This window comes from Lagopus muta, chromosome 1 (assembly GCF_023343835.1).
Source record: "Lagopus muta isolate bLagMut1 chromosome 1, bLagMut1 primary, whole genome shotgun sequence".
NCBI classification, from domain to species: domain Eukaryota; kingdom Metazoa; phylum Chordata; class Aves; order Galliformes; family Phasianidae; genus Lagopus; species Lagopus muta.
The window spans coordinates 9,460,677-9,473,915 of record NC_064433.1 but is presented as its reverse complement, the minus strand read 5'-3'; the positions used below and the strand labels follow the sequence as shown (position 1 = coordinate 9,473,915).

General features: G+C 37.5%; 2 protein-coding genes across 8 annotated transcripts in view; both read right to left on the bottom strand.

Annotated features, from left to right (window-relative positions):
• LOC125688256 (uncharacterized) overlaps window positions 1-13,239 on the bottom strand; it is a 494,473-nt gene that overhangs the window by 194,112 nt on the left and 287,122 nt on the right. The window lies entirely within an intron of this gene.
• Window positions 1-13,239, bottom strand: part of PCLO (piccolo presynaptic cytomatrix protein) — a 318,968-nt gene that overhangs the window by 290,267 nt on the left and 15,462 nt on the right. For all 6 annotated transcript variants that reach the window (XM_048934047.1, XM_048934048.1, XM_048934051.1 and 3 more), the window contains exon 3: window positions 8,649-10,049. In XM_048934047.1, the coding sequence (XP_048790004.1) occupies window positions 8,649-10,049 (1,401 nt within the window). The remainder of the gene's footprint in view (window positions 1-8,648; window positions 10,050-13,239) is intronic.

Sequence of the window (13,239 nt, the reverse complement as noted above, 5' to 3'; positions counted from 1 at the left end):
ATTCTTTACGTAACTCAAGGTGAAATTCTATTGTGAAGCACACAGAAAGAAACCAGAGAAGTGCCCCCATCTTTTTCATTTTTCTTTCTTCACGTCTTAATGTTTAATTGATCATTTATACTGTTGGTCACACTTCATGCAAGCACTTAAAATTAATTGTAGGATGCCTTTGCTTGCATGTACGCAATCCCATTAAATCAAAATTCATCACACAACAGTAGTACCCAAGTGATATTTGGGCCTGCTCTGTGCAAAATACTGACCTTTCTTTAAAGACGTACTGTCATGGTGCATTAGTCTTTTGGTCAGCACAACCATGACATGGAATTCTGAACATATGCAGCAACTGGAAGTTATTAACTACTGTAATAACATGAATAAATTCAGTTTGCAGGAAATGAGTACACACTGTCCTTTAAGAATTTTATGAGTCAAAAATTTATGTTCCAGTAATTAGAATATTTCATTAGCAAATAGTGAAAATATTTATATTTGATATATAAAAACATTTTTTTTTTTAGAATAAATACCAGCTTTTCATTTTGCTGGATGAGAAAAAGGAATCTATTCAGAAATCCTGCCTGCAGTCAGTCTACAAGAAGATCAAAACTATGCAAGGATTCTGACAAAGAGATAATGAGTTATGTTTTTATGATCACTTAAGGTTTGACAATTCCTGTACATATCATCAGTGTGATCAGATAGATAAAGTATCTCAGCGTACCAAAAAAAAAATAGGCATTTAATACCCATTAGATTTTGTGCATTCATTTAACAACATCTGGAAGGAGGTCACAATGTTTTCAAGTCCTTAGTTCCACCCTGAACTAACTTAATCTCACACCAATATTTGAATTTTCAAAATGAAGCACTTATGTTTTGCAACACCAAAAGATTATTACACATCATAAAGCAGAAGAAAAAAAAAAAAGTATCCTTATCACAAAAACAACCCTTAAAATATTATTATGAAGTTTACAAGAAGATGTTAAACTTAGATGCAAGTAATAATACCTTAGGCTTCAGGAGACTTCTTCCTTATTTAATAACAAGACACTAGAAAAATTTCTACTGACATAACACAGATGAAAATCACCTGGCTCAACGCCATGTCAGTAATCTTCCCCGATTATCTACTTTAGATTTCAGACTTCTGCCTGACCCTGAGTAACACACCACCTCTATGAACTGTCTGATTTCCTAATGGTATAGGGAAAAAATAGAACACACAGCAGAATCAATGTTGAAAGCTCTATGCTAATTGTTCACCTAAGCATTTTTCATTTTCTAAGAGCAAAGACATCTAAAGATGGTATCAAATCATTAATGTTAGCAAAGAAGATTTGAATATGAATTCCAGCCGGATAAGAAAACTAGGCAGCTACACAAAATATGTCTGTGTGTCAGCAGCAGAGCTGCAGCAGCCATCCCTTCAGATTTCACACCATCAATGGCCATTACCAACATTAATAAAAACCATCTGCCTTTGCATAGCTTTATGTCTTCATCCCATTGTTTGTTTCAACTGCATTTAGCTAGCCTTGGAGTACTTGCTTCTTGGAAACTTGTCGAGGCCTGAATACACAGTAAGCAATTAATCATGATTACAGTACTTCCAAAGGTCACACTATTACTCTGAGCACTGAAACTAATCTTTTTCATTCCTCGAATTTAATTCCAGGAAAAAAAAAATCCCCAATTTTATGGTTGTAACTGCTGGAACAAAAAAATTAATAAGAACACAGTCTTATAGATGATGTCATGACTATACGACTCTGGAGATCTAAAGAAGTCTTGCTTTCAAATCCTGTTTCAAGATCAGCACGTTCAGTTGTAACTAACAAAACCTGAATGCCAAATAAATGAAACTGCATTACAGCATAACTCATTTCAGAATGACAAGTCCTACTGAAATGCAAGACATCCATTCAGGTAAACCTGTGAGTAAATAAGGATCTTCTCACTTCCCTTCACAGTGATGGAATATTGAAATAAAACTATTATTAATTTTCAGGTCACTTGGATGCAGTAGCTTATTATTGGCTTCACCTTCCCTATTCCACCTTAAAGAACACAAACTGATGAGGTCTTGAATGGGACCACGGGACAGGAAACTTGGCTGTACCCTGAGCTGGGATGGGAGTCCTGATGTCACACATCTACATATTTGTTGATCTTTTTTGTGTACAGAGAAAGAGAAAACTAAATAAGCCACTACCATATTGTACTCAACCACAAGCAGGCATAAATATTATCTATAAAAAACAGCCACAACTGATGTTTATGACAAACAGCACTGCTTCTGAGTGAAGTATGCTCAAAGACTCACCAATATCAGCTCCTAAAAGCGATTTCATCTAACATCTAGGTGCCAAAAGTATTTAACCAGCAGACGTAATGCTCAAGTTGTATGCAAATGACAGAAGCTCAAGCCTATAGAGAACTATCAGGTTGAAGTAGGTTTTCTTGGAACATGGCTTTAGCTTGGCATCAGAGAAGGGTGGAAGCCTCAAACACACTTGATATATCCTGGACAACTCAAGCCTGTGACTTTAATCATTTAACTGCCTCTGCAGAGATGGATGCCAGAAGCATAACTCTGTTGATGATGCTTAGGCTGTTCAGCCTTATAAGTAAAGTGAATCCCAGCATGAATCCACTTCTTTTTTCATTTTTACCTGTTTTCAATTTTAACTGAGTTGCTCCTCAAAGAGTCATTCCATATTAACACTTCCATTTCATGTATACAATATACACATTCCACAGGAAATTGGGAAAAGCCAAGTTCTCTTATAAAAATATTTATATTTTAATGTAATTTCTATTATGTGCACAGAATTAGTTAAACAGGAGAAGCAGGATATCTCATTTGTAGTTAAATTAATTTCATTCTGATAGTCAAGAAATACACTGGAGGATATATCATCTAACATACACTCTGTTTTCAATGCCAGATTTTATCTTTCAAAATAGTAAGTAGTATTTTTAACGTTTTCTCAGTTATAAAGACTTACCTTTTAATGGATAAAATTTCCATAAAATTTAGTGAATGTACTGTGTTAGTCTATTAAATTACGTATTACTTGCCTACTGTTATTAAAAAATAATAGCATTCAGTACTTACAATCAAAGTTTTAAAAGGAGCTATAAACATAAGGGGAGAGGGAATAGGCAGAGCAGATAAATTACTCAGATGAAAGAAATGGTTGTTTTTTCCCTTTCTATCTTAAATGCAAATTCTTCTATACTGCTTCCCAGACATCATCTGTTTCCAAAACAACTCATTACTAAATACAACAAAGTAGACAGGAACCTTTAACAGGAATGAAATCTGCCAACCTGCAGAATGGTCTGAGCCTTCTCAGACTGGCAAAACAAGACAACACAAGTTGGTTAATAAAGATAGGTAATGGGTGTCACCTCAGATGATGCAGTGTACCATTTTAAGGATTCTAAATAAGGCCAATAAGGCCAAGTGCAAGGTGATGCACTTGGGTCAGGACAATCCCAGTTACTTATACAAATCGAGGGAAGATCTCCTTGAGTGCAGCCCTACGGAGAAGGACTTGGGGGACCTGGTGGACAAGAGGCTGGACATGAACCAGCAGTGTGTGCCTGCAGCCCAAAAGGCCAACTGTGTTCTGGGATGCATTAAAAAAGGGGTGGCCAGCAGGGAGAGGGAGGCAATTGTCCCCCTCTACTCAGCTCTTGTGAGGCCCCATCTAGATGCGGATGGCTTGTTACTTCAGAGGAACTACAGTGTTCCTGCACGTGTAACTTTAAGAAGCCTGAGCCACATTTGGGCATTAACTCAATGGGTACATTTCTAATTTTCTTTTCAATTTTAAAGCTAATTATTTAACCCTGAGTATTGGGTCACACCTGCTGAGATCTTTGTTCCATCAGAGGTTAGACTTTAATGACAATTTGAAAAAAGAGAAGACAACAGAATTATTTACATCAAAGATCCAACCATGCCACTACCCTTCCTGCAGATTTCTTTCTGGAACATACAAGACCCCAATATGCATTCAGGCATATGACAATAAACCACAACAAGAGTGCCCTTCTGATGTCCCAGGTTCCAAAGTGATATTAAAAGGGACTGCAGTGAACGTAATGTCTACTTTATCACGTTGGCTTCCGATGTTAGAGGAGGATATTGGTGGTATGGCAGTAGTGATTGAACCTTCCCACCATTATTCCATTACATTCTGTTGTAGTGTGACAGATAGCAACAGAGGGGCAGACTGACAAAATGGCATTAGACATGGAAGTGTGTATGGAGCAACAGTGTGTAAGTGAATTCCTCCATGCAGAAACAATTGCACCCAGATGTTTATTGCTGAACGCTTATGGAGACCAATGAGTGGATGTGTGCACAGTAAGGCAGTGGATGGTGCATTTCTGCAGTGGTGACAGAGGGGCACCTCCACAGATTTTTATTTAGTTATTTATTATTTATTTTATGAGCATGGCATACATTCTCTTGTTCATTGCTGGCAAAAATGCATAGCTACTGATGGTGACTATGTTGAAATAGAGTTTTGTAGCTGAGAATTTGCACTACTAAATAGTGTTGTTGTGGTTTTATATCTGTTGCAGTTTCCAGGAGGATAAAAAGACATTGCTTTTGGAGTCACCTGCGTACTTACTGTTAACTCTAAATGTTCTTACTGGGAGAACAAAGTACTATTTTTAAGCTGATTAAGCCATTGAGATTAGTAACAATACTGTTCTTAGAAAATGAGTTTAATATTTTTTGCTTTTTCCTCTCTCCATGGTATTTGTGAAGACAAAAAAATATATATTTACTCAGTTTGGTCTAATAAGTAACAGTGGGAAGTAATCAGAAAAGAACCCAAATTCTTTTTGTGGGTTAAATATATATATACTTTTCATTTTAACAGTCCAAGAATATAGATTGGAAAAGGTTTCATCATGGTCATTGTTTATAGATCACATGAAAAAGTTTCATACAGAGAATATTCACTGCCACGAACATTAAGAAACATCACTTACTACACAACACTGTTTATATTACCTGTTCTGATTACATCTCTGACAGATAACATCTTCAAACACAAAGCCCTCTTTAAATCTGGGATACTATGCCTTTTCTACCCTTCCCAACTCCTCCCTGTCCTTCATCTGAAATAATTCTTTCCTTTCTATAGCCCTAATAAATTATTTTGAACATGAAATATTTTATACTCCCAAGTACCCTTCCACATAATTTTATAGCGATCAGTAGACTAAAAAGCACTTCTGTAGTTCCCTTGGCAGTTCTATTAGATTAGATCCATTAGCATACTCACATATAAACATTACATTTTGAGCTCTCTCTGTTCATAATATATGACTCTTAAGATGCTGTTCTTTCTTGTTGCCCAAAACGATTCTATGGATTTGGATTTCTCAGTTTTCCTGTAGCTCAGTTTTAACGCCCTCTCTCCCTTTTTTTTTTTTTAATTATACATTAATTCATCACAGGTTCTATATTCCTGACCCTGGTGTCTCAACATACTTAATTACATTATAGGCAACCATCTCACTCCTGTTCAGTATTCTAAACAGCTTCACTGAGTTTTAAATACACAAAATGGTCGTTGTCACACAATTCATTTCTAGCTTCTGCAGTTGTGATCCTGTGCTTGGTTACTAAAAATAGAGCTGCTTCCAACTACCTGAGCTGGAAAGCTAATTACAGAGCTGGTAAACAGTGCTCCTCCCTGTTGAGCAAACAGCAGAATAAGGAGTCTGTTAATGCATTAGAGCACAACATGGTCCTGTGGGTCTGAAATCTATCAAGTGTCATTTATTTAATCATCTGAAGCTTTTTGCTTCATGGATAAATTGCATTTAAGTAAATAACTATTTGACTGTTGGAGCAACAAATCAGAGGGAAAAGGAACAATCGGCTCCTTTTACGTAAAGGTATTCTAGCTTAATTCTCAACTCGCACAAACCAATGCAATTTCACTGAAGTAAATAGCATATTGCTTAGATCAGGTAAAAGTCTAGTTCTCTTATTTCCTGCAGAAGAGAGGCTATCAAAAGTCTGTTTGCAATGGACTAAAGAAATTTTGCAAGTTAAAGTTATATACAAGCAAGAGCAGGTAACTCACTATAACAAAGCACATTCTCTGCTTTAAAGTACTTGCAGCCTTGTCTGCAGCACAACCATGCACTGCCTAGAGGACAGAAGTTCCTCAGGTAGAAGTGACCACAGAGTATAGATTCTCCTCTGCATCCATCCATGAAACACATGTCTCCATGCTGAGGCAGACTGATTCTTTCCATACAGCTCAATACAAGCTTTGTTAGTGACAAGCTTTGGACCAACACACACTCAATAAAATCCATCCTGTTTTCAGCTGTTACTAAGGCAACAATATATAGATAATATATAAGCAGCTGTTACAATCACTGTGATTTAGCTGTGACTCTACAACAAGACTATAAAGCACCCATTACATTTGTACACATTCTGGGACCAGGAAGGAACACAACCTATAACAATTTTTCTCTTTGAATTCAGAAAATAGGAATAAAAAAATTAAGCATAAAACCAGACCAGACCAAACCAAATGTTTTAAAAAAAAACGTTTCTATTTATCCTTCCTAAGTCTCCAAAAATAACAAGTAAATTTAAGCCTCCAAGACTGTATTCAACACATAAGAAAATAGTTTTCTGAAGGATAAGAGTATGCTAGTGAGCATAAAATATTTGGTCATCATTATGTTATACAACAGCCATATACCATATGCAATGCATGTATGGATAGTGTTGCTCTCTGACATAAAATACATTATTTGCACAGATCATGTGGGAGAGGAGAGGATGAGCTCCTTCTTCTGTCTCCCATCTACATGAAATGAAAGTCAAGCTGTCCTCAGCCAAGCAAGTTGCTCTCAAAGAAGAGAGGTTTACCAATTTTTAGAAAAAGAAGAATGAAAACTGTGGACAGGGGTGGAAATTTGTAGTACAAGAAAGAAGAAAAAGCAACAAGGAAAGAAAAAAAAAAGAAAAGAAAAGAAAGGGCTAAGGAAGTCAGACTACAGAAAAATATTATTATTCCAAAAAGTTGAAATGGGAAGAATCCTCTGGTAATAACAGGGATTGGAGAAAGGAAACAGAAGACCACCTTTCTCATCTCTAGCAGAAATACACAGAAGAGAAATCTGCAAACAACAATGCTGTCCCAACACCATCAAGCCTAAATCAATGCTAAGGAAGTCAACTCATGTACGAGGACTTGCATAGTTGTCATTTCTGCACATTTTACCAGAATGTACACATCTTGTTTCTGTGGTATTCTGTGTATGCATAGATTTTTTGTATTTAAAACCTAAGATGGAGAGTGTGTGCGCACAGGGAGCAAAACGTTGGACAGTGATGTAAGAATTTGTGTGCATTTGATGGCTTTCATGGCAGAAGCAACAATCTAATGGAATCCTGTCTTTCAGTCACTGTATCTTTTTGCGTTTTCAGACCTTTGTTTGTGACCTAAATGACTACTTTGGACAGTAATCAACATATTTTTGAGATAGATAAAATGTTCTTACTATGCTAGGAAAAACATCTTTCCACTGATACACCTTTCCACGTTCAAGAAATTAATCCAACAAAAAAGCGAATGTACAACAGAAGTAGAAGGGAAAATACTGCTTATTTCTCCCCAGAATTTGCTCTCACCTTAGGGCAGAGATGTTATAACCTTTAGCCCAGGGAGCATTTCTAATTCACTCATTCAGATTTCAAAAACAACACCAATAGCTACTTTTCCCATGAGCCACACAGACCAACTTGCAAATTTAAATTACAAATATTTTTATGTTATCTGCATTTGTCAAGTCACCAACTTCATACAGAAAGCCTCCATCTTTCCATTAAGCCAGTATAAATTTTCCAATCCCCTCAACATTTATAAAAACAATTATAAGAAATAAAGGAAGGAGGGTGAAAACATAGAATCTGAGTAATCTGTTGAAAATAAGCTTAATTCTGTAAACAGAAGTTGGCCCTGCTGGATCTCTCTTGAGCAACCACGGAAAAGGCACCTTCAAATTCTCAGTCCTCAATGAATGAAGCAACTTCAGAACCTTACACATTTAACCACACAGGTAACCTTCTTAATGAGCACAACAGCGTATACAAAGTCTCCAGAGACAGAATGAGGTTAACTGAGCAAGCTTATCAAACTGGGGAAGAAGGGGAATAACTAAGCACTAATATATTCCTTCATTCTGCAATTGCCTGAATCAGGAACATGGATTTAATGAGGAAGCATACGTGTTAACATAAAATACTGAAGCAATACAAAGACACTTTATCACATGATGGACTAGAAAGTACAGGAGTTTGCTGTACAATAGCAGAACCAATTTTAGATTGGATAATAAACTATCTGCTCATGCCTTATCAAAAACTATCAACCAGCCACACCACACTCTATTAATATGCAAAAAACTCACTGGAACTCTGACTGCAGACCACGTTTCATACAATGCAGATATTTAATTTTAAAACGCCACAGAATAAACATTTAAATTTTTCCTTAACAAATCAACAGCTAAAGAACCGACACCCCAGCACAGGGAACTTGCTGACAGAAACACAGTAAATACAGACTGTATCGCCTTACCTCAGCTATGTGTGGCATTGGGTTAAATCCACAAAGGTTACACACAACTTTCTTGCACTCCGTACATGTATTAAAGTTGGGAGGATCCTTAGAACCAATATTTAGTCCAGTTTTACAAAGGGGACAGGACACCTTAGGCTGGCTGGCTTTTTCCTGTTCTGACAGCTCAGCAGGTTTCTTAGCTTCAGCAGCCTGAGACTTGCTATCTTTAGCCAAACTAGTTTTCTTCTCTAAATCAGATCCCTTAGTCGTTAAAGTGCTATCCACAGTCATTGGTTCCAATTTTTCACTTGCCACAGGCTTGGTTTCTTTCTTTGTGGGAGCAGCTTTTGGAAGGGGCTGAGCCTGAGTGGCCTCTTTGGGAGGTGGCTGAGAGGCTGGAGGCTGTGAAGAAGGCTGGGACTGCTTTGCAGCAGGTGGAGTGGGGCCTGATGTCTGTGAGCCTGGCTGACCAGCTGTGGAAATTAAACTTGAGGCCTGGCTGAAGATTGAAGCTCCAAAACCAAAAAGTTTCCCAGTAACTGTTTCCTGTGGTGTTGTAGGCTGAGGCTTAGGAGCATCAGTGATGCCTCCAAGATTAAGGCTGAAACGCCTGGATTGCTCAGGAGTTTTCTGAGGCTGCTGAGGTTGAGCTGCTGTCTGTGCTGACATAGGTCTGGGACCTGTCCCTGCCTGAGGGCCTTTGGGAGTTGGTTTGGTGTCAGGTTTTGGGGCTGGCTTTGTTTGTACCTTCTTAGGATCATCTTTCACCTGTGCTGGCTCAACGGGCTTCTGAGCTTTAGCATCTGGTTTAGCCCCAGACTGAGATGCAAGCTTGGGATCTGATTTCTGCCGAGACACTTGTGGAAGTGGTTTAGAATCTGGTTTGTCCCCAGCTGGATGTGTGTCTGCTGGTGGCTTGGTAGTCTCTGGCTTTGGGGAATCTGTCACTTTCTGTTGAGCTGATGGAAGCCGGGGATCTGCCAAATCCTGCTTCATGCCCGGTGCTGCAGAGGTAGGCACAGTATCCGTTGTAGGCTTCTGTATGTTGGGTTGGTTTTGCTTCTCTTCAGCCTGCACTGGTTTGGCCTGATCAGACTTTGGAGTAGAATCTATTTGCTGGCCAGTGTCAGAAGGCTCAGCGTAGGTTTGCTTTGATTTTACAGGAGGAGACTCAGGCATGGATGGTTGCTTTTTCTGTGGTACAGGCTTTTTAGAGTCTGCTTGCTGCAAAGGATCAGGTTTTGGGGAACCATCCTTCTTTTGACCTGGCTGTGACTGAGGGGAAGGTTTAGCTGTTGAAGCTGGAATTGATGTCTTCTGTTTGGGTGGAGGCAACTGTGGCCCAGGACCGAGACCTGATGCTAGGTCCCCACCTAATGCTCTTTGCATCTGGCAATTTAAACAGAGCCATTCTTTAATCTGCAAGAAAAAAATAATAATTTTAAAGGTATTATAATTAAGCTAAGACAATGTTAATAAAGTGAACATATTAATGGCTTATATTAATGCATAGCTTGTTGCAATATTTCAGAATTTTCTTTAAAAAGGGAGAATTATTACTACTAAAACTGTTTTGCAATTAAAATGCTCAGCTGTTTCTTTTCTGTTATTCTTCACATCCCTGTGATTTGAGCAATCATACAGCCCATGCTTCTAATGACTTCCCATTCAGTTTACACACAGTTTAATACCAGTGGATTAAAACCTAGCAGAATGAAAAAATACTCTGAAATTTCACGGGGCCCAGCAGTGAGTCATTTACAGCAATGATTTGCCAGAAGAGGAAAAAGAAAGAAGAGCCAGATTCTACTAAAATAGTTTGACAAGTCAAGTCAGAAGATAGCAAACAATAATCCTAATTAAAACAAAGAAAATGCATAATTATCTTTAAGTGTGCAACTATCAAGCTCTCCACATAGCTTATGGTTTTGGTAATTTATTACAGGCACCCATATTAGCAGTGTACGTGTATCCAATGAATTAGGCACAGAAGTGAGTTAATAGACACTATATGTGATAGAGACCCACATTTTACCACCAGTTTCAGAGGGCAAGCCTTCATTTAGAATCAGTAAGGGGCTTTGTCTAAGCACTGATGTTGGGAATCATAATGATTTTTCCCAAAATTCATTTATAATTAGAAGTTCCTAGGGATTACTGGGTTACTGGGATTTTTTTCTCTTTCCCAAAATGTATTATATGAGAGGGATGCCTATTTTCTACTTAATACCAAAAATAAAAAATTAAATAAAAATATATAAATAAAAAACAAAAGTAAAAAAAAATCCCTAGGCAGCCAACCCTTCCTTTGCGTTTGCAAAGTCTCACAATCTGAGGAAGCATCAAACATGTTAAAGCAACACGTGGCCAGGAAGTATCACGTGCTATTTTCCACATCTTCCATTGCTAGCAGAAACTTTATAGGCAGCAAAAACGCCATTCAATATGGCATGGAGTCCCATGGGCCTGCAAGTAGATACCTAATCCACTCATCTGCAGCCCTACTTCTGTTCTTTAGTCTGTATATGAAATTCAGCGTACCAGCTATGATATTTGCATGCACCATTAGAACAGAGGAAAGCTGCAATTAGGAGAACACAGAAGACTTTGCCCCTAAGGGTGAAGATTTCTGGATCCTGTTTCTTACTCTGGTCTGAAATCTCTCCCATAACATAGGATGAATTTGGAGATTATATATATAAGATGTATTTCGTCTGTGTAATATCAGAGTTCATAGAAAAAAATATGTGATGGAATGGAATGAGGCATACATTCATTCTTTTTTCATGTCTTACCAGCCTGACATTTTTCAGCAGCAAAAATTAATGAACATTTGGATATAGTTCCCTAAAACAGTTACTCCAATTATTCTGATAAACATGGTATATACACACTCTGAATGAGCTCACTAATACTAACAGATTCACAGAGATGCACAACTCTGGCCCCAGTTTAGAGTAATTAAGCCACTATTCATAATAATACTGCTTTTATCTTCCATTCTCAGTACTTTTTTTTTTTTTACAATTGTTTTAACAGTTTTCTTATCTACGTGCAACCCAGACAGCAAATTGATGTTAAAAGGTAAACTGAAACAAAACTGCAGCACTTGTTTCAGCTCTGCTCTGAATTGCTGAAGGAATTCACAACTGCACAGAGGACCTAAGCAATGATGACATTTAGCTCAACACTGATGTTGTTTGATTGGTGGTCAGTTCCCAAACAAACCCTCTGTCCAAGGGAGAATTTCAGCAGTCGTAAGTCTTAATTAAAAGAGCTGATTTTAGACATCAATAATGTAATTTAATTATATAGATTTTGCTACAATTTCTGTATGTATTCTTTAGCGTTTTCTTGAAGGTTTAGTTTTAATTAAAGACCAGACTCAAGTCACCAACTCTGAATATCCACGTTGGCTGTCACACAGTTCTGGCTTTGATAGGGTGGCTCACATTTTCTGTATTAGGGTAGTGGACTCCACAGTGCAAAAAGAAGACTCCATGAGAATTTTTTAATGTACCTGAGCAAAGCAGGTCTTTTCCCACTAACCACAGATCTTTTACTGATATCTGACAATGCATTTTGCATAGTGATTCACTTGTATTTGAATGGAAGAACTTGATGTTACGAGAGGCTTAGAGCTGCTACTGTTCCCTCGCTTCTTTCTGCCATCTCCACTTGTGGGTTTTTGTTGTTTGTTTGCCTGTTTTTTTTTTTGTTTGTTCGCTTTTTAAATCAAAGTGCTGCACTCTAAGGTAAGAGCCAGTCCTTTCTGAGTATTAAATATATTCTGTGTGTTCTGTTCCATTTTTCAGTGAAACCATGGGTTAACAGGTAGCTATCTGCTCCCACTCAGAAGCTGAGTCTTCCAGTAAATTTGATTTTAAGTCGCTGTGAAACCTTCAAAGACTCAAAAATAGCTGCAGGTTTGAGTGAGGCTACAGAAGAAGTAGTCTGAATATTTCTTATGTTTTAAGTGATCAAATTCAGACACATTTACAAGCATTTAGGTTTCAACAGATCAATCTGACCATAACATCTAACTGGAGTCTAAACAAAAATAAATTCTGTGCCACATTTTTCAACAAAATTTGTGCAGAAGACAAAACTTGCAATCTCTAAAATGTTTTGTTGTTGTTGTTATTTTTTTTATCTTAATATACCTGTATGCACATTTATGCAAACACACTCAGTATTAAAAGTGAAGCCTTTAAAAGTTAAAATGATTTAATTATTATCATAGCTGGGCTTCCAAATGGAAAATGTAGGAAGTTTTACTCCACTGTATTATTTTTTCTTAAATCTTTCTAGTTTAGATACAGAACTCCTCCCATGCATCTCAGTGGGAGGAATTAAGTGCCAAACTCCTCTATTCATAATAGCTTATACACAACACCTCCAAACATACAAACCTGTACAGATTTTAGTTCTGTGACTGGAGCTGCAGGTGTTTAGAATGAAGTGCGCTACATGATACCTTTTTGTAACAAACACCAGCCTGTCCTCTACTGCAATTACAGAGATTTTTACAAACTTCAACAGGAGCAGGCTTCTGTTAAACACAGACTGACTTTGAGGGTTATTGTGCTTGATGCAAAACTTAGTAAAA